A 21,928-nucleotide genomic window follows, 5' to 3' on the forward strand; every position below is an offset into this window, starting at 1 on the left:
TTGCAACTCCATGGACTATTCAGTCTATGGAATTCTCCAGTCCAGAATACTGGACTGGGTATTTCCCTTCTCCAGGGGATCTTCCTATCCTTGGGATCAAATCCCAGATCTCTGGCATTGCAGGCAGATTCTTTACCAGCTGAGCTACAAAGGAAGCCCTGTAGTTCATGCTAACAGGGAGCTATTAGAAAGACTGTATTTTTCAGTGGGCTAGTTGATCTACCCACTTAGTTGGTCTACCTGTTTGACAACCTAAAACTACAGGTTGTTGTCAAATTAGAAAAATAATAGAGAAAACATACAAGTTCCTTTTCTGTGTGTCTATATGATAGATCACCTTGACCCTGCACTTGAATGGCCATTTGTGTTCTCAAGGTCATTCATGTAGAATAAAATAGTAACTCAGAGGTTTCTTTGTAACTTTGAAATGTTAAAAAAAATATATAAGGTGTTTCTATGACTTCAAGTTTGACTATTAATAGATTAATAATAGTCACTGATCATGCAGATAAGATTTTATACTCAGCCACAAACTATTAGCAAAATCCAGCGGTTGTTAAGTTCAGTCTTATTTCACAGTAAACTCTAAGTTATAGCACAAGTCCTGAACTTCTTTGGATCTGGCTGCTGTCTCTCCTAAACCATTAAAATGACTTTGTTAAAAAAGGAGCCAAGGGGAGAAACATCAGAACCAAAGACTGATCTGGTCAACTGCGTGTTCAAAGGTGCTTTGCCTTACTATGACCAGATTGTGAAATTATAGTCTGGGGCAAGCTGGTGTGATCAAAGGTGTCCCTGCTTGTCCCAAATCCTATTATCCCTCCAAAAGATTAACTTGTAATAGTAAAACATCATATCATATCAATGGAGATCCAGAAACAGTTGTAACTACAGAAAGTTATGCAGAAACAGCTATGACTACAAACATCTAAATCATTTAAATTCGATTTGTTTACTTTCATTTATAAATTCCTAAAGATGCTGAGAGGAAATGATACTAATGTTAAGAGGGGTTTCTAAAGCAGCAGAAGACATTATTTTGCTTCATTATCATTGATATCATTTGGAGGTTGTGATATATCAACAACTCCTTGCCAAGTTTGTCAGTGAAAGTGTATGGACCTGATTCTGAATTGTCTTAGCTTCTACTGGAAGCTTCCAGGCTACCTATATACTCTAGTTTTAAACTTAGACCTTAGTTTCTTGAATAAATGTGTTTCTTAGCTGAGGTTTGGGAAGATTAGGAACCCAAAGACCTGTTAACATAACTACAAGTGATGAACACTACTAGCCACGGAAGATTAAATTTAAAATGTCCTTAGAAAGGAAAGGGACAGTATCAGAATAAGAATACATGAGGAATATACACATATACACCTGTTTTACACAGAAAGCTTTCAGTAAAAAAAAAAAATACAAAAGCAACCAGTGCCATATATTATGTAAACTCACAAAGTGTACTTTATACACAAACATGAAGCATAAATTAAAAAGTAGGTCAACAGCAAAACATCTTAAATATAGAAGAATTTGCACATATTTTTGTTAAATAAGAATAAATAATTTTATCACACAAATTCACATACCAGTTGCAAAAACAATAAATTACTTTTTTTTATCAGTGCTGCATTTTTTTTTTGTCTGTGATTAATCCCTTCATTCTTAATGTGCTAAAACTGTTTCCACAGGAAGGCAGAGGAAATTGAATTGGTTGAATAAATTAAAACAATGTCCTTAAGCCTCTAAACAACAAGGTAGGGCTTCATTTGACATTTTCTGTTCCAGAAGAAATAAATGTTGTATTGTTCAGGGATCCCTTTTATCTACTGAAACAATCTGGAGTGTTTAGTTTTGTGAGTGTGATTAGATTCTTACTAACCTGAGCATTTTCATACAAACTCTTTTAAACTCTTTTCTTTTTAGGAAGTGGCTTCCAGCATCCTGAATTTTACACTCTTAATTCAAGACGCAACTATGGAAAGAGAAAAGGCATAACACAACTTGAAACTGAACTAAATTACTTTGCATATAGTGAGGATTTTCCCTTTGCTCATCATTCTCTGTGTCTACCGAACACTCTATTTCTTTAAATTTCAGTTTCCAGTCTATATATTTTCTCAGGAGTTTAGACATACATTCCTTAGTCAATCTACTGATACCCATACAAAAAAAAAGAAAAAAAAAAGCCCCTTAGATAGAAGCATGGAATAGTGGTTTATTTATTTTAAACTCTCTAGGATTGCTCCTATGAGAAGTGTAAAACTTCGGTATTTGGGGAAAATTGGAATCATTGATAAATCATATTTTACAAATCTATGAATACAGTATGGAGAAGCAGAATAGGAGACAATCACGTTTGCTCTTCAATTATTTTTTAATGTTACTGCCAATACAACCACAAAAGATTAAAAAATTGCCATAGCTGAATTACTTGATTCAAGTTATTTTGAATATTGGAAAAAGTAAAGCTGGTCTGTTAATTCTCTCAGCATAGTCAAATGATCAGTGTTATTTTTCTTTTTTCTACTGATGGGAACAGCTTTGCTCTCAGTGCCTTGTATCTGGTACCTTCATCAAATGGAGGTTAGCAGTCTTGTACAGGCCTCCATTCTCTAACTGATACTTGATTAAGAAAAAGGACCATGTCTAAAGCAAAGTCAGCCTACAAAAACCCAAAGGATGATTAACACTTTTGATTTCTTGAGAAAATACTTGAAACACAGAGACATCCATTCCCTTGGTTTACTGAAATGAATGTGCTATATCAAGATCAATTACATAATTCTTTTATATTAAAAATATGTTATGACAAAAATAAATTCTCATGAGCTTAAGGAAACTCAAATAGTAGTTCCCTAATATCCTTATAAGCAAATCTCTAATAATAGGGCACATTTGGTAGGATTATTAGAAAATTTCATAAAAGCAAATTGTTTGTGCTATTTCACAAAGAAAAATCAAATAAAATGAAATATTTTAGTTTTTCTGAACCATGTCATAGAGGGATGTGGTTTATTGCCTATAAAGTTTCTATGCAGGTGACTGGAAAAATTTTCCATGTCTAACTATTCCAACTCACAATCTACCTAAACAGGCTATGGAAATAAGAGCAAACTTTGCAAAGGTCATCACATTTCATCACTCACTGGTACTACCAAATGCTTTCTAACTGGGAACACTCTTAACAGTATCAGTATACTTGGATTAAAAAAAAATGCAAAGAATTATTGCCCATGGTGTGGAAACAGTCTTGTTAATATTCACTTTTTTTTTTTTTGCACTAGCCACATTAACGATAACCACTTCTACATGCGTCTGACTACCAAGTCAACAAGTCCAAAACATCATAGGTTCAGAACCCTTGAACAAAGCAAACAAATGAGCAAAAACAAAACGCACTATAAAGGCTTGCTGGTAAGAGGTATACCAGTGTTGAATGTGTTGAAGACTTTGCTGTGTGTTCTGTATGGCTACGACACATTGTGAGATATCAGACAGAAGCCACAGAGAGAGAAAGCAGTTGTGAAAATATAACTTGAAAATATGGTGAAGCAGGTATTTTTTTGTTTGTTTTTACTTTTAAATTCTAACAGGAGGAAATTAATTTTCAGACCTTTGAATACTGATACACACACAAACACTTCTACCTCCTCATGATACATTAATTTGTCTGGCTGCCTGAAAAAATACAGGCAGTTAGTGATTTAAATAAATGGACCCCTGCATATATTTAAATGACTAGATACATTGAGACCCTTTTTTCTTTTCAGAATTTCTCAGAAGATGCTTGCTGTCAAAATGTTTTTTGACAAAAATTATATCTCCCGTAGTCTGAACATATAACTAACTCTTTTTAAAGCAGCAGCAAGTTCTTAATTTCCAGTAAAACATCCACAGCTCTTTCTGGAAACTGGAAAGAGTGGAAATAGCTGCAGACCTACTTTGGTCAAATACTTTTTTTTAATAGAAATATATATATATATATTTTTTTTGATAGAACCAAGTGATATAAAGTGACATACCAAGGAAGAATGTATTTACAAACAATAAAAATAAGCTGCTGTGTAAATAATATGCATGAAAATGATTATGATGCCTTTGAAGACATTCTATAAGAGGTAGGTGAGGAGGGAGAGCCTGCTCGGCCATCTTCGAATGTCCCCTGATTCTACATTCATCCGTGTTTCTGCAATCTCCTCGGCCCAGGGGATGTTCAATAACTCGCAAGTGTTTCCACGTTTCAAGGTCACCACTGTCCCACGAAGCAGTGCACACCTTCATTTTGGTCGCTGAGGGCAGATTCTGCCCATAATCGGACTCCTCGTTGACGATGACACGGCAGGGTGTGACTTTCTGCGCTTTAGGTGGACCCTGTGTTCACCACGCCTGCATCCGCGAGCCATCCTTTCAGCCGTCCCTGGAGACGGTCATAACCACAGGGCTAACACTTCTTCTGAAAACACTGCTTAAACGCGGAAGGCCTCTGGGAGAGGAGACATCCCTTCGCCAGCTTCCGATTCCCGTCCTGGCACTGCACCGTCCTGGTGTGCCAGCCCGTGTCACAGGTTCGCGAACAGGCAAGCCAGGGGCCCGTCACCCACTGCAGCTGCGGGGTGGGCGAGCCCACTTTATTGCTGCCCTGGCTGGTGACAGAGTTTGCTTTTGGAGCCGACTTCTTGGGAACGAAGAAGCTGTAGCGGACATCAAGGGCTTTCGTGGGGTCTGTGGCAAGAATCTGCACGATGAGAATTTCCTTGGTGGCTGAGTAGCCCATCCCGTGCAAGAAGTCGTCCCTGTGGCTCCAACCGCTGTAGTTCATGACGGTCCCGTTGATGTCGATGATGGTTTCTGAAGTGGAGATCATGTACTTGCCATTGATCAAGTACTCACCGTTTTTCTTCTTCAGGGCTAAGTAGGCAGTGAATCTGGTCTGGTCCTTGGCCTTGAACTGGCGGACTTTTATGTGAGTCGCCCCTTCGGGGATCCTCACGACGTCAGTGTAACCCTTACTGGAAAGCAAGGATGTCCGGCAGGGGAGAGAGAAGGAATGGGGGGCGGGGTGGGGGAGGGAGGAGGAAGGAAAAAAAAATAAGTAAGACGCTTAACAAACAGATGCAAAAATAGAATTTCTCTAAAAGTGTGGAAGACCCGGGTTTCATCCCTGGGTGGGTATCAAAGGGAATGGAGAGAAGGGAATGGATACACACTCCAATATTCTTGCCTGGAGAATTCCATGGACAGAGGAGCCTGGTGGGTTACAGTCCATAGGGTCACAAAGAGTCGGACACTAACTGAATGATTAACACTCATACATTACCTTATCTTAGTGCAGTTTTAATGTATTAAAATTTAAAATTTTCAATTTATTAAAGCTTAAAATTGTTTTCAAATGTTGGTTTTCTTATAACAAGATAAAATTATAGTTAGACTATCATATGGTATACATTTCTTTAAACAACAGGATTTTTTAATTTTCTCTTATTATTTTTGGCCACACCAGGAGTCATGAGGGATTGTAGTTCCCTGATCAGGGATTGAACCTATGCCCCCTGCAGTGACAGCACAGTCTTAACCACTGAACCACGAAGGGATGTCCTGTATACATTTTTATTATGTTCAAAATTTACAAAGCTACTCTATGTTCTTTTTGGCACAAAATGGGATACACATAAACTGAAACCAACAAAAATCTACCCTCAATTAATCTCACAGAAATCTTTCAATTAACGTTCCTCAAGCTTGTATGCACATTAAGATCACATGGGGATCTTTGAAAAAGTTCAAAGCCTGCAAATCTGAATCCAGGGCAGTTAAATCCTCGTCTTTCAGGATGGGTCAGAAGCAGCAGTACTTTTGGAGTTTCTCCCACCATTCCAATGCGCATACTAGTTGAGAAACCATGGGCTTAATTATTTGTTAGACCAGAGACAGCATAGAGGCTCTGATTCTGTTTCTACCTTACACTCTGGATTTGCTGGGGCAGGACAGAAAATACAACATAAAATTCTGTAACTGGGTAACCACAGCTTAGTGGTATCAAAAGGGGGGGGGAAAAAAAGAAACATTAATGCCTTAGCAAGTTTCCCAGAATTATTAGGGTCTGCAAAACTTTATGGTGGACTGACTGAGGCTTTTATAATGAGCAACAAATGAGATAGATTTCTAATGATCCATCTTCTGCTCAGGAAAGTGGGCAAAGGTATAAGTAGCTCTGATATCCATAAGTTTGCAGAAAAGGTTAGGATGAAAGTTAACTGAGCACCAAGGCATTACACCAGTGCAGAGGAGGCATCTTTTGCCAAAATCTTTGTCTAAGTAATTAATGTCTCCATATGTTTTAGCTTCCTAGCTATTTAAATATAAACAAATACTTTGCTTGTGCAGTTTGACTAATGTGTGTGAAATTTACTTATTTACTTTCAAATTCTTACTCAAGTTTAGAGGATATGGGGCAACTGATCCATATATGGAAAATCCAAGTGTGTTTCCCACTCAAGCATTTCCTCTGAGTTGGAGAGAAGGCTTATTCCCAGGGAAGGCCCCTTTGTACTGGGCATCTGATCTACAGTGATGGCCAGGCAGGTGGCAGAACGTCTTACTGTCTTGAAGAGAGAAGATGCAATGTTGACTATATGGCTTACCTATTCAATTTGATTTATTAACTTTATTTATGTAGTACATTTTGGATTAAATTCTGTCACAGGATCTTTTTTTTTAAGTGTCTAATAGTAAGAAATGAGATGTTTCTACAATGGCTTCAAACAAAGCCAGGAGAAAAATATTCCATCTTACCTAAAAAGCCTTTCACCTTGATGAGGGTGAAAGAGGAGAGTGAAAAAGCTGGCTTAAAACTCAACATTAAAAAAATGAAGATCATGGCATCTGGTCTCATAATTTCATGGAAAATAGAAGGGGAAAAAGTGGAAGCAGTGACAGAATGTACTTTGGGGGGCACCAAATCACTGTCGACAGTGACTGCAGCCATGAAATGAAAAGATGCCTGCTCCTTGGAAGAAAAGCTATGACAAACCTAGACAACATATTAAAAAGCAGAGACATCACTTTGCCGTCAAAGGTCCATCTAGTCAAAGCTATGGCTTTTCCAGTAGTCATGTATGGATGAGAGCTGGACCGTAAAGAAGGCTGAGCGCCAAAGAACTGATGCTTTCGAACTGCAGTGCTGAAGAAGACTCTTGAATCCCTTGGACTGAAAGGAGATCTAACCAGTCAATCTGAAAGGAAATCAACCCTGAATACTCACTGGAAGGACTGATGGTGAAGCTGAAGCTTTAATACTTTGGTTGCCTGATGAGAAGAGCCAATTCATTGGAAAAGACTCTGATGCTGAGAAAGATTGAAGGCGAAAGGAGAAGGGGGTGGCAGAGGATGAGATGGTTAGAATCACCAACTCACTGGGCATGAATCTGAGCAAACTCCGGGAGATAATGAAGGAAAGGGGAGCTTGGTGTGCTACACTCCATGGGGCCGCAAAGAGTTGGACATGACTTAGTGACCGAACAACAACAACAAAATCATACATTACCATGTGTAAAATAGATAGTCAATGGGAATTTGCTACATGACTCAGGGAACTCCAACTTGGGCTCTGTAACTACCTAGACGGGTGGGATGGTGAGGGAGGTTCAAGAGAGAGGGGACATATTTCTACTCATGGCTGATTTATGTTGATATTTGGCAGAAACCAACATAATACTACAAAGCAAGTATCCTTCAATTAAAAACAAATAAATTTAAAAAAAGAGAAAGCAGAAAAATTCAATGTGTAAATGAATTACACTGCAAATCCAAACAAAACTCAAATACATGTTTGGAAAAAAAAAAGCCTATCGGGGAAGATATATTAAAGTAATTTGCCCAAGTTCACTAGAGTTAACCAGTGGCAGTGCTAGGAGATTTGACTCCCAATTTCTGCTCCTTTTACCAGGTGTCTGTGCATGGAACCCTTAGTTCAATCAGCTGAACTTACTAACAGTTAAATGAAAATATGTTCTGGTAATGTTCAGAGTTTAAGTGATACCAAACAGAGTGTCAAGAAAGTAAAGAATGTCGGTTGAGAGAATCAGGCAGCACAGATTTTTTTTTTAATCCTTGTTCTTGGAGTCTGACTCATACTCATGAGAATCACTGGGAACTCAGCCCATGCAGGTCTCCAGACTGAGCAGCTCAAGGCACTGGGCAGTATGAAGATTTGTGCGCTGATTTCTTGATGCTTCAGTAAAATAGGATTTCCTTTTATTCCTTATTTGTTTTCTTTCACCCTGCTTGGTATCATTTGAACTCTGGGCATTAACCAGTTTCCTTGGTCACCATGAATGAACGCAGCTGTTTTCATGTAAGTATGAAGTATGAAGTGTGGATGGCAGGGCAAGGAATCTTCTTTTTTATTTATGCAAATATCCCCTTTTTTTGGATTTCTTTCCCATTTTGGACATGGAAGCAACATAAATGTCCAGAGGAATGGATCAAGAAGATGTGGTACATATATATAAACAAATATTACTCAGCCATATAAAGGGACAAAATTGTGCCATTTGCAGAGACGTGGATGGACCTAGTGAGTCTAATACAGAATGGAGTCAGAAAGAGAAAAACAAATACTATATTAACACATATATGTGGAATCTAGAAAAATGGTACAGATGAACCTATTTACAAAAGGAATCTTCTTGTGTCCAGGGCTTTCTCCATAGTACTAAGAACAGCACCTGCCATGAAGGAATACATGCATTCTTACATATTACACACGCTGTCATGGAAGTGACATTCTAGCAGGAGTTGGGGAGTTAGACCCCCAAATAAAATTATGTGACTATATCTGTTGATAAGAGCTGTGGAGAAGAGAGGAGAGTAAGAAGACAGTGGAACAAGGAGGAAGGGGGAGAGACCCTCCAATTAATTTAAGGAAGTCACTGCCTGGGAGCAATGGGGGTTATATTTAGCAGACATTTAAAGGAATTTTAGAGGAAACATTGATTATATTCATTGTCAAAAACTGTTCCAGGCAGAGGAAATAGCACCCGTGCTCCTGCTTGCCTTGTTTGAAGAGCGTTGGGAAGTTGGGAAGTCCAGGATGTTAGAGCAGAACAAGAGAAGAGGCCAAGGAAGAAGAGACTCAGAGCAGGGCAGGGACCAAAGCTTTTGGCATCACCCAGGTTACAAAACAGCCTTGTACACTGACTCTAAGTGAGCTGGCAGCCACTGAAGAGTTGAGCCCAAGAATGCCACCATCTGACTCAGGTAAGAAGAGACCATGAAGACCCATGGGCTGGGAAGCCACCCTTGGGAAGACTGCGGGATTGATACAGCCAAAGAGGATGACCACTGGATGGTGATGCTTGCCCTCCTGGTGGTGAGGGGCAACCAGGTTCTGGGACACACCTGGGAAGTAGGACTGAGCGGATTTGCAGATGAATGGATGTGGGGTGTGACAGAACATGAGGTGTGAAAGACGGCTCAAAGTTTTAGACCTAGGCAGTAGAAGGACTGACTTGCCCTTTAGTGACATGAAGAAACTTGAGAGAGGAGTGAATTAAAATTAGGATCATGTTCCTGAAGAGTTTTGAACTTGGTGAAATATTTTAATATGCATAATCTCATTTGATCCTCATGAAAACATTTGCAAGATAATTACTATTATTTGCATTCTACTTTCAAGGATGTTAGTAGGAAAAAAGTTGAGTGATTCCTCAAGACCACGTGGCTAGGGAATTACTAAGTCAGAGCTGGATTGCAAATATTCCAGGAACATTGGAATTGGAACTGGAACTGGAATATATGCAATCCAGCTCCAATATCAATGTTCCTTTTTCTCGGTCAACTGTGTCAAGGTAATTTATTCAGGATACTCAAACAGATCATTTGCATCACAAACTCTAATCTTGGTCAAATCAGTTTGCAAGGATTTATGGTGCATCCTGCTTGTTGCTATCATGAATACCTTCATCTTTTTGTGTGACAGCAAATACGTGTTTATTTGCTGTAAATACATAAAAAACCTAAAAGCTAAATCTAGCATTGTAAGAGTCTTATAAGTTGATGTGGGAAGAATACATAGCATATAGTATGTAAGCTATTTTTTAAAAAATAATTTTCTTTCTTTTTTTGGTTCTGAATTTTTTCCCTTCCTTCTTTCTCTCTCTCTCTCTCTCTCTCTTTTTTTTTTTTTTAACAAATAGCCTGTGCATCCTATTTTTATGACCTAAACTATAGCCTTTACTTTGGCATTCCCCAGTCATGGAAAACTGCGTAAATCTAAAGTTTCAGAGTCCCAGATCCCTCATTTATAAAGCAAAACATTAGATGGGATCTTTTCTAAGGTGCCGGCAGCTTTGAAATATACTGAAATGCAGAATATAATTGGACTTGCAGGCTTTTTGACCTAGATGGTCCAACACCATTAGATGAATAATTATAATATCACTAGCAACAAGATTATGAATGGATATTTTAATACAGAATAAATTCTCCAGCCATATATTTTTTATCATATCAAAAATCACGTTTAGTTTTTTTTACATTACCATGGCATGCGATTTGTTTTAAGAAATGCTTCTTGTTGACTTGGCTTGTATATTCCTCTCCAGTTACAGACAACACAGCACATACATCAGGAATACAGATGCACCTGATTGATGTATGTGTGTGAGTGTGTGTGCACACTCAGTCGTGTCTGATTCTTTGTGACTTCATGGATTGTAGCTCACCATGGAACTGTAACCCTCCTCTGTCCATGGCATTTTTCAGGCAAGAATATTGGAGTGTGTTGCCATTTCCTGCTCCAGGGGATCTTCCTGACCCGGGGATCAAACCCGTGTCTCTGGCATCTCCTGCATTGGTAGGCAGGTTCTTTACGACTGTGGCACCTGGAAGCCCCATCAAACCAATACCACATAGCATAAGGGTAGTCTGGGGAAGAGGAAAAACAATTCTGCATTCCTGCAGACTCTTTAGCTGACTCAGTCATCCTAGCCGAGCGTATAATATTTCATGCCAGAAACTGGTTACTTTCTAAACTTACATTTTTAAAGCAAGAGTGTAATCAAGGACCATGAGAGGGAGCAGGAAACAGATATTATGCTTCATAGAGTAGATAGAAACCAGGGTAGTGCACTCAAAAACAGGCTTGCCCTCTACACCACTGCAGATCACTTACATTTTGGTTTGAGAAATGTTTTCTCAGGAAAAATATAGCCCAAAGAGAATTTATTTGTTTAAAAAAAAAGTAGTTAAGATGGAAACCAGTCATCTCTTCCTAAATTGCGTTTCAGGAATAACAGATCTGCAGGGTATGGCTCAAGTGGAATGTCACAGATTTTTGTCTTTGCCTTTTTCACACTCTAAAAAACCTGGGGCCATGGCCATTGTGATTCCATCTGCTTTGAGAGGTGCCACAAGTTTCCAGTTGGCAGCCAGGGCTCATTTCACATCCTTGCCTTCCTTTCTCATACTCATAAAGCATTAATAAGGGGAGGCTGGCTAAACCTCCTCTGAGACAGGCCTGGGATCTGGGACACTTTGCTGCAGTGCTGCAATGCTTGCACCTGGACACACCTCTCCTCCAGCAACAAAACTCAAGGAAACTGTATGGGACTAAAAATTACTGCATGTGTGATCGACTGTGTGTAGCTGGGGCAAATTCTGGGCCCCCAAAATACGAAGAGATTAAAAAACCCAACTGCCACTTTTGAAGAGCATGGAGCAAAAAACAGGGTACTGTGCCTGCCCCCCTTCACTCTACACCACCAGAAAGTGAAAGTGTTAGTTGCTCAGTTGCGTCCGACTCTTTGCAACTCTATGGACTGTAGCCCACCAGCCTCCTCTGTCCATGGAATTCTCCAGGCAAGAATACTGGAGTGGGTAACCATTCTCCCTTCTCCAGGGCATCTTCCCGACCCAGGGATAGAACCTGTGGTCTCCCGAATTGCAGACGGATTCTTTACCCTCTGAGTCATTCCACCAGAAGGGTGGGCAAAATACCTAGGTCCCCCTCTGGCCAACCCATGGACACATTCCTACTCATCCCATATAAAGAATGAGCTCTCTCTCCTCAGGGGAGTGAGCAAGCAAGGGGACCTGTTGCTTGTTGTTTTGCTTCCCTTTGTATGGGCCCCAGTAAAGCTTTTCTTGAATTTCTTGTATGCCCTCTAGTCAATTTCTATTGCTTAGAGGAGGCCAAGAACCCTGGTGGGTAACATGCCCACAGATAGCTTAGGATGTAATGAGTCCTCCTTTATCAATTTTGTAAGAGTCTAAAGTCACATGATGCGAAGAACTGACTCATTTGAAAAGATCCTGATGCTGGGAAAGATTGAAGGCAGGAGGAGAAGGGGACGACAGAGGATGAGATGGTTGGATGGCATCACCGACTCAATGGACATGAGTTTGAGTAAACTCTGGGAGTTGGTGATGGACAGAGAGGCCTAGTGTATTGCAGTCCATGGGATCGCAAAGAGTTGGACACAACTGAGTGACTGAACTGAAAGTCTTGTTCAGGTCAGTTAAAGGTGGTTCTCTTACATTACCTTTTTTTATTGAAGGTTCCGACCACCTTTGTGCAACTGGAGTTGTCTCCTCCACAGACGCCACACTTGTCATACTGCAGCTTCGAGCCAATGATGCCGTCACAGCCTGTCCGCACACACTTCCCCCGGACACACACGGAATTGCTGTATGGCCTGCACTCTGTTCCATCGGTCACCTGAATAATGAGAAACACCTTAGCGATGGGAAATACTGGGTCTGCATATGTGGTTTCTTTGATTAAATCAAGTTTTAATTTGGGACTTTTAAGTTTGATTGGAATAGATTTTATATCAGAAACTAAACAACCCAAAGAAGAAAAACAAACACCACCCCCACCCCCCCAAAAAAAGCCATGGTTTCCAGGAATATTGAGTAGAAAATCTTTGACATATTGGCAGGAAGATGAACTGGGATAAATCAGGGTTATGCCCTTTCTTTCTTCTTTCTCTCTTGAGCTTAATCTGAATGTGTTAGGAGATCCAAAGTCCTCATCTCCATTTCTGTGTCTGTGATAAGTCCCCATGGTATAGTCTTGTCTTCCTATTGTAGAATATTTCACCCAGTATGTGGGACTGTTTGTCACTTGTGTGGAGAGAGGGAGAGCAGGATTTGAGCAGGCTCAAGAATGTGGGCATCCTTTCTGGTTGCATACTTGTTATTACTGTCATAAAATTGAAAATCTACGCCAGACACGCACAGCCTTGTCATGTTGGAAAGCAATCCCTATTGTGTGAAATGGTGAGATGCTGAAATAGAGATGTGTGCATGTATGCTCAGTTGCTTCAGTCGTGTCCAGCTCTTTGCAAACCCACAGTCCATGGCCCAGCAGGCTCCTCTGTCCATGGTATGGTCCTGGCAAGAATACTGGAGTTGGTTGCCATGCCCTCCTCCAGGGATCGAACCCGAGTCTCCTGTGTCTCCTGCATTGCAGGTAGATTCTTCACACTGAGCCACCAGGGAAGCCCCAAATAGAAACAAACGTGTAAAAAAAGGAGTCTGGGGAAGTCTGAGAAAAGTACTTACTGGAAGAGACTGCATATTTTTGAAAAAAAGAATTAGTGTATATTGAAAAAGGTAGTTATAAAATAGTTTATATATGACCTCTTAGTGGTTTGTGTATGTAACACACATAGTCATACAAATAAATGAACATATTTTGTATTTGTGTATAAACAAAACTCTTGTCATATATGTCTGTGAGTATATGAATATGTGGATGTGTGTTAATTGGGGTGGGATATTCTTCAACAGGTTAACAACTCTCTGAATGATTATATTTCCAGATAATGGTTTTTGCTTTTATTTTTTATATAATATTTTTAAAAGAAAATGTATTATTTTGCAATAAAAGATGAAATGTTTTAAAATGTACATAACTGGGACATTAACTTATTTTTCAATAATATGTCATAAATATCTGAAGATCTGTTACAGAGGTGGTTTTAAATATCACATCTATTTACAAATTAGATACACCGTATTTTAAGCCATAGCATAATGTTGATTGTGAGAAGTGAAACTTCAGTAGTTTAGAAGATTCTCTTCTGTGGAAAATAAAGGATGTATATATTATGATGTGTATATCTAGAGGGACATTGATTCATATTAAAAGTGCAGGACATTTTAAAGTCTCAGTCAGGGATAATGATGTTGACATCCTGCTTCATGAATCACCAATGGAATTCTTCAATAAAACATAGAAAAATAGACAACTTTCTTGTTTTATAGTCCCCTTTACAAATATAATTTGTGCTAAAAATATGAAAAAGTATTCTTTTGAGAAGTAGTCATTCCATCTAGGAGGGAATACAAACTAAGTATCCTTTATATTTATCTTTGCTTCCCAGGTGCCTCAGTGGTAGAGAACCTGCCTGCCAGTGCAGGAGATGCAGGTTTGAACCCTGGGTCGGGAAGATCCTCTGGAGGAGGACATGGCAACCCACTCTAGTATACTTGGGAATCCCATGGACAGAGGAGCCTGATGGGCTACAGTCCATGGGGTTTCAAAGAGTCAGACACGACAAATTATAAACGTACCTAGGGAATACTATTTTGAAGGTAAGGTCGCAACTCATCTTCTTGACAGAGTTACACTTTTTCAAAAAATAGCTTTTAAAACATTTACTTGTTCTGTTTACAAAATCCTTTTGATTCATTGTAGCAAGTTTGAAAATACAGAAATTACAGAGGTGAAAATAAAACCTTCCAAAATCTAGCCACCCCTCAAATAATGACTGTTTACATTTGGTATGTGCAGCCTCCATCCTACCAAGTACTTCCCACCAAGGACGCCTACTGTCTCTGGACAGTCTGAGCAGTTACCTTTGGAGAGAACACCACGTAGTAGCCAGTGCCCTTAGCTCTGCAGGTCAGTTTGCACACGTCTCCGGGCAGGACACCAGCATATTTGGGAACCCATTCCACAAACGTTTTGACTCCTTTTGCATCAGACTGATATCCATTTTTGGCCTCACACTGCTCATGACGAAAAGATTTACCTAAAAATAAAAAAAGCACATTATTACTCTGTTCTGAAACTCAGATACATTCTTATTCATGTAAATACTTTCAAGGAGAAGATGCTATTTTTTTTCTACAGTCTCTTGACATACCAGTGTTGAAGGATTTTTATCCACAGAGTTGAAAATAGCAATTATTTTTTCCTACTCCCAGAATACTCAACTGTTTATGATAATTTAAAAACCACTCATGTATTTGTTACTGATTTGCACACTGGTGGAACAGTGTGGTACAAGATTAACAGAATATTTCTTCAGCCTCTCCTATTGATGACGGCTAGAATAAAATTGTTGTTGTCTAGTTGCTAAGTCCTGCCTGACTCTTTTGCAACCCCATGAACTGTAGCCCACCAGGCTCCTCTGTCAGAGGATTTCCCAGGCAAGAATACTGGAGCCATTCCCTTCTCCAGGGGATCTTTCTGACCCAGGAATTGAACCCATGTCTCCTGGATAGGCAGGCAGACTCTTTACCACTGAGCCACCAAAGAAGCCCCAGAATACAAATTATGCTTGACATATGGTGGCTGCTGACACTTGGGAGCAGCGTACCGTTAGCTGGGCAGGGCGTGACGCTGCACGAGCGGTAGATAGCCCTCTTCCCTGTGCAGTAGCGGCCGTTGTTCCTGGGTGCTGGGTTATTGCAGTGGCGGTAGGCAAACTGCACTCCACCCCCACACGAGCGAGAACACTGGCCCCAGGACCCCCAGGACCCCCAGTTACCGTGGCTTGATGTCTAAAATAGAAAACAGGAGATATTTTATTCAGAAGCATGGACAATTTTCAAAATGTACATTTAGAAATCATTTGCATGCAATGACTCGGTGGAAATGTCATTGCAGATAAAACATGATCATCTCTGAGTTTAACACGGTCACAGATGTTGAACACTCTGAAGTTGCAATGCGATTCCAATTCTAAACAATCCACCTTTTCTGCCCCCTGCGCCCCCAGCACTAGAGGATCTGAAAGGGTGTGTACTTGGTCACTCATTCTTGTTCAACTCTTTGTGACCCCATGGACTGTAGCCCACCACGGGCTCCTCTGTCTATGGGATTATTCAGGCAAGAATACTGGGGTGTGTTGCCATATCGTCCTCCAGGGCATCTTCCTGACTCAGGGATCAAACCTGTGTCTTCTGCATCTCCTGCACTGGCAGATGCATTCTTCACCCCTGAGCCACCTGAGAAGCCCAGAGGGTTTGAATATTCACCTGAAGTACTGGGCACGCTGCAAGGACCTTCTGATAACTGTGTATATCTGTCAATTACCACTGAATCATGGTTCACCTTGTGTCCACTCTGACTTTGCATCTTTAAAGAACTGTGTGATGCTAAAGAAGCTGCATGATCCCAGGCTGATTATGCTTCCATCTTTTCTCCCTCTTGAGCACTCAAGTTCTGCAGTCCCTTTGCAGATATCACACAGCCCATCTGTCACATGTAAACGTATCTGACCTGAGCTTGGCTTCATAACACCCAGTAGAAAGGAAACAAGACAGATAACTAACAGCACCCAATCACATGGACCAACACCACAGGGAATGGAGAGCCCTGTTATGACATCCCAGGTTGATTCCTCTGGAAACGCTGCAGCAGGAAGCCGAGAGACACCAAAAGGAAGATATTAGAAACTCCTTTGTCAAGGACATTCCTGAACAACCTCCTCTGGCTGCATGGTTCAGGGTGTCTGTGTCAGGGTATCTGAGACTAGTAGCTTGGGTGGTAAGCCTTGAAAGGAACAAGCAATGAGCCGATGGCAAAGGTCTTCCAGGGACTCTGAAAATGTTGCAAGTGAGAAGGAACAAATGCTTTGCTTGACAATGAAGGTGGTGGGAGCTGACGTGAAGCTGGACTGGGTATATAGGGAGGGAGGTCGGGTGCCTTCCTACAGCAGATGTGGCTACTTTAGTTCCTGAAGTTGGATGACTTGCCGTTGCCTCAGATGGTTAAAGGATCCGTCTGCAAGGTGGGAGGCCCAGGTTTGATCCCTGGGTTGGGAAGATCGCCTGAGGAATGAGATGGCAACCCACTCCAGTATTCTTGCCTGGAGAATCCCACAGACAGAGGAGCCTAGCGGGTTGTAGTCCATGGGTTTGCAAAGAGTCGGACAGGACTGAGCAACTAAGCATGTAGCAGGCACACCATGAGGGGGACCAGGAACATTTTGGAGCTGACCAAGTATTCCTGAGGATCATCTGTCAGCTCTACTGTGATTCCCTTCCTGAATTTAAACAAATGTATTCTGATAACTTGAAGAGCAGTTTGAAAGCAAACTCCCAAGTGGTGACTTGGGGGCCCTACTTGTGGTCTCAATGAGACAGAATCTGGGCTCTCTACTTTTTTATTACTGGTATAACCCGAGACTGGCATTTTCTCCAGTAATTAACAGCTGAGGATGACTCCTCCAGGTAAAAGAGGAAGCGGTAAATAGATCCCTCAAGGAAAAATATTTTAACTAGGAAACAGAGCCTTCTGGGGACAGTCCCCTCCACATGTCACAGGAATGTACTTCAGCCCTTGAGGCTCCAGGCCTTGCGTGACAAGAAAAGCACTTACCGAATAATATTTTTTCTTGGTTTTGTCCACACACTTGCCCTGCAGGCAGATCCTCCCTTTCCCACATGGTGTTCCTTCCACGGCCGGCAGCTTCTTGGTCAGACACACCATCTGGCCCTGGCGCACCACGGCACACCAGAGGCGGGCACACACGTCCATGCCAGGACACACCGAGTACTCTGGCCCGAAGGTCAGGTTGCACTGCTGGCTGGCATCGTAGGTCTGGCCTGGGAGCTCCTCGGGCCCGGGAATCTGTTTTCGTGGTAGGTCCAGCAAACAGTTACCTACAAGAACAACCCAGATTGGCCACTGTTCTGCATTTCTGTTTCCAACTTTGAAAATGATGGATCTAAAGAGGCAAGACTCCAGCTGGTGTGGAGACACATTGCATCCACATATCCCAGGTGAGGGGACTCTCTGGACGAGGCTGGGCACCTCCATGAACTTGCCAACACCCACCAGGATTTCTGATGGATGATGTGCCCTGGGGTATCCATAATGATGGTATCATAATGACGGCAGTGAATTTTGTTTGATTAAATAAAATTTTGCAATAATTAGCTGTGAAAATAACCATCGTGCTGAGGGACTAAAAGAAACTGGGATGGACCTAGCAGAAATCAGAAAGTGGGTATAATAACAATGTGTGTGCTGTGTGCTAAGCCACTTCAATCATGTCTCACTCTTTGCGACCCCATGGACGGTAGCCCGCCGAGCTCCTCTGTCCATGGGATTCTCCAGGCAAGAATACTGGAGTGGGTTGCCATGTCCTCCTCCAGGGGAGCTTCCCGACCCAGGGATCCAACCGTGTCTCTTATGTCTCCTGCACTGGCAGGTGGCTTCTTTTCCACTGGTGCCACCTGGGTGTTACAACAACGAGAACAACAACAATAAAGTTGCGTTTACAACTTTGAGAAACAGAATTTGTCCTTGCGCCCTTTCTATGCCCCTTTGTCCACTACCAACCCCAATTCTTGCCTCTTTTTCATGCACTCATCCCCCATCCATGTCACCTTTCCATTAATTCCATAAATAAAGAACAATGGTCATTGCTGCACTTGGTCATTGCTGCACTCAATAAGCATCTGCTTAGCAGGTACCGTGTTCTACCAAACACACCAGATATTTGGGAATACAGAAAAATGACCCAGATCCACCCCTCAAGGGCTCCTGATAAACTGAAGGAAGCAAAGTAAGTCAAGTCTTTCTCTTAGACTGAAAAATTTTAATGAAGAGCTTTCAGGCACCATGCATTAGAGCAGTGGGAAAAGAAAGGAATATATCTCTGATAACTTGGGACTGAGCCCATTTTGTCTCTCTTCACCTCCTTTTCTCCCCTTTGTGTCGGTTGTTGAGTACAATTGGTATTTGTTGGGTCTTTGGAGGGTGTCTGAGTACACAGTGGTGGGGGGGGATCAGAAAGGGAGTGGGGAGTCAGTAGAAGCTGACACAAAGACAGTGCAAACTCAGAAGCTAAAATACACCTCTCCTTTCCCAGAAAGCTTCCCTAAGAAATTCCTTCTGAGTGAGTTAGCTCCGTTAATTTCCTCAGTTTGTATAGGAGCTTACATATTGTCTATCAGTTTCAGTATTTTTCTGTTTACTTGATTTTAGGATTTACACACTGATTGCTACTGCTACGTCACTTCAGGTGTGTCCAACTCTGTGTGACCCCATAGACAGCAGCCCACCAGGCTCCCCCGTCCCTGGGATTCTCCAGGCAACAACACTGGAGTGGGTTGCCATTTCCTTCTCAAATGCATGAAAGTGAAAAGTGAAAGTGAAGTCACTTAGTCATGTCCAACCCTCAGCGACCCCATGGCCTGCAGCCTACCAGGCTCCTCCATCCATGGGATTTTCCAGGCAAGAGTACTGGAGTGGGGTGCCATTGCTTTCTCCGACACACTGATTATTTACACACTAAAAATGATGAATATTTGTTATACACTGACACTCGTTTTGGGCTTCCCTGGTGGCTCAAAAGTTTAAAGAATTCACCTGCAATGCAGCAGACCCAGTTTTGGTCCCTGGGTTGGGAAGATCCCCTACAGATGGGAACGGCAACCCACTCCAGTATTCTTGCCTGTAGAATTCCATGGACAGAGGAGCCTGGTGAGCTACAGTCCACAGGGTCACAAAGAGTCAGACAGGAATGAAGCGACTTAGCACGACACTCTTTTCAGTTCTTTAAATGTATCAGTTTATTCAATCTTTACGAGAATTCTACGTAGCAGATTCTGTTGTGTTGGCCAAGAAGTTCATTTGTTTTTTTTCCATAGATGTTATGGAAAAACTGGGACAGAATTTTTGGTCAACTCGAGTATTATTTTCTTTATTTTGCAGATAAGGAAACCAAGGAACCTGAAGACCTAAGGATCAGTTACCTAAGGTCTCATAGCTATCAGGGCTTTATGCTCAGACCCTGCTCTTCTCATCATATACAAACCTGACTCTGCTTACCCATGTGGACAGGCTGCTTATTTTATTGCTAAAGGGCAGGCATGTGTACGAATCCTTTAAAACGGTAACACCAGGCCTAATGGTAGAAACACCCGGTCTAAAGTTTAATTCTGGCAAAACACTAAATGGCTGAGTGTTCTTGGCCAAATTAGTTCACCGTCCCTAATTTATTTTCAAGATCTATGAAATGTTGCTTTTCTCACTGTGACACTGGAGGGGCAAAATTAGCTCACAGAGCTATTAAGGAGTGACCAGAAAAACATAAAACAATCATACTGGTACTATGCCCAACATATTTAACAACATTTCAGATTTATTTCGAGTTATTCTTTTTATCCAACAAAAGAAAACCATGTTTAAATCCTATTTTCCACTGAGAAATGGAATATTCAGCACATTTTAAGTACACTGCAAATGTTTTTACAACTACGCTCAAGTTTCTTCAAAGCGAATACCTTGAAATTTGTCAATCTGTGATGGAGGCATTATATGAAAATGAATAAAGAGCAAAGTTCCTATTTAACTTCTAAGCCAGAACTTTTGAGGAGGTAAAGCTTCTTAAGGCAGGCCAGAAAAAGCATTAAAATGTACTATCCAGCCAAATAGAACTTTGGGAGGAAAACATCAAGTTAAAAGAAAAACATCAACAGCAAGTCAATAGGAAGGAATGGTAGTAAAACCTCACTAAGCTTTGTTTAGAAGATAAAGTGAGATGAGGCCCTTTGGACTCCAGGAAGAGCATTATCTTCCTTGCTGCATAAAAAAAAGCCTTGTGTAAAGCAGAGAATGCTTAGTGGGTTGATGATGGTAGAAGACTGTCAACAGATTTCTGGAGCATCAAGAATGCTTTCCAGATCTTCAAAAGTACTGTTTGACGAATCTTTTTTTTTTCACTGAAAATCACAGACTGTAACACTGTAACTAAACATCAGCTGGAAAGTATTTAATATGCGTGGGTGCCTGTGGCATGGGTCGACATTGCTTTTCCTCAAGTCAAAACAACTCATCACCTCCCCACGGATATGTCACTGACACCCTTTCAACCTCCCCGGCAGATGACTTGTGAAAAGAAATGGACAAGGTAATTGGAAATTGACTTACAACAAAGGAGGCTTCAGGAGGTGGGCCCTCTTTATTTAAGCTCACGTATGTCTCGTGCTCAGTCGTGTCTGACTGCTTGCCACCCTTTGAGCTATAGCTTGCCAGGCTCCTCTGTCTGCGGGATTTTTCAGGCAAGAATACTGGAGTGGGTTGCCAATTCCTTCTCCAGGGGATCTTGCTGACCCAGGGATCGAACCCGTGTCTCCTGTGTCTCCTGCACTGCAGGTGGATTCTTTACCCACTGAACCATAACATATTTGCTTGACTATTAAAAAAAAAACATATTTAGTTCTGTGGTTTTCCGTTAGAGGTCAGTTGGAGACGAGCTGTTCTTGCTTAAAAAAAAAAAAAAAAGCTTTATTCAGATTTGCCTTTACTTATGACTTTAATGTTCTCAACATCAGGATTTGTTGCTGCATTAGTTGCTGATAACACTGAAATCTACAGTCAGTCGATTTCATCTATATGTTGACGTGTCGTTTGGCGATAAAATAGATATAGACAGCACTACCAAATGGCAGACTGGTGCCAGGGAACAAGAATAAAAAAATCAAAATACAGTTTGATTCTGAGTCTCACGATATGAAATATTTAAGATCTGAGTAACAGTGGATTGGATATACATCTTTCATCTAAAAAATGTGTACAATTTGGGGAGGGGTTAGCAAGGAAATTGATCAGTCTTTTAATACCATTTATATTGACCTCTAAAAGTGTTCAGTCTATTGCTGACTTTTCTTAATCTCTATT

At 41.1% G+C, this 21,928-nt stretch overlaps 1 protein-coding gene across 1 annotated transcript in view; it reads right to left on the minus strand.

Moving 5' to 3' along the window:
• Positions 1-2,195: 2,195 nt before the first annotated feature.
• Positions 2,196-21,928, minus strand: part of ADAMTS5 (ADAM metallopeptidase with thrombospondin type 1 motif 5) — a 52,559-nt gene continuing 32,826 nt past the window's right edge. The window contains exons 4-8 of the mRNA XM_086412662.1: positions 17,618-17,901; positions 15,612-15,795; positions 14,866-15,041; positions 12,543-12,718; positions 2,196-5,009 (exon numbers count right to left, since the gene is read on the minus strand). Coding sequence (XP_086268788.1) covers positions 4,442-5,009; positions 12,543-12,718; positions 14,866-15,041; positions 15,612-15,795; positions 17,618-17,901 — 1,388 coding nt within the window. The 3' untranslated portion in view covers positions 2,196-4,441. The remainder of the gene's footprint in view (positions 5,010-12,542; positions 12,719-14,865; positions 15,042-15,611; positions 15,796-17,617; positions 17,902-21,928) is intronic.

This window comes from Bos grunniens, chromosome 1, assembly GCF_055505025.1.
Source record: "Bos grunniens cultivar Pamir isolate PY7600 chromosome 1, Bosgru_T2T1.0, whole genome shotgun sequence".
Classification (NCBI taxonomy): domain Eukaryota; kingdom Metazoa; phylum Chordata; class Mammalia; order Artiodactyla; family Bovidae; genus Bos; species Bos grunniens.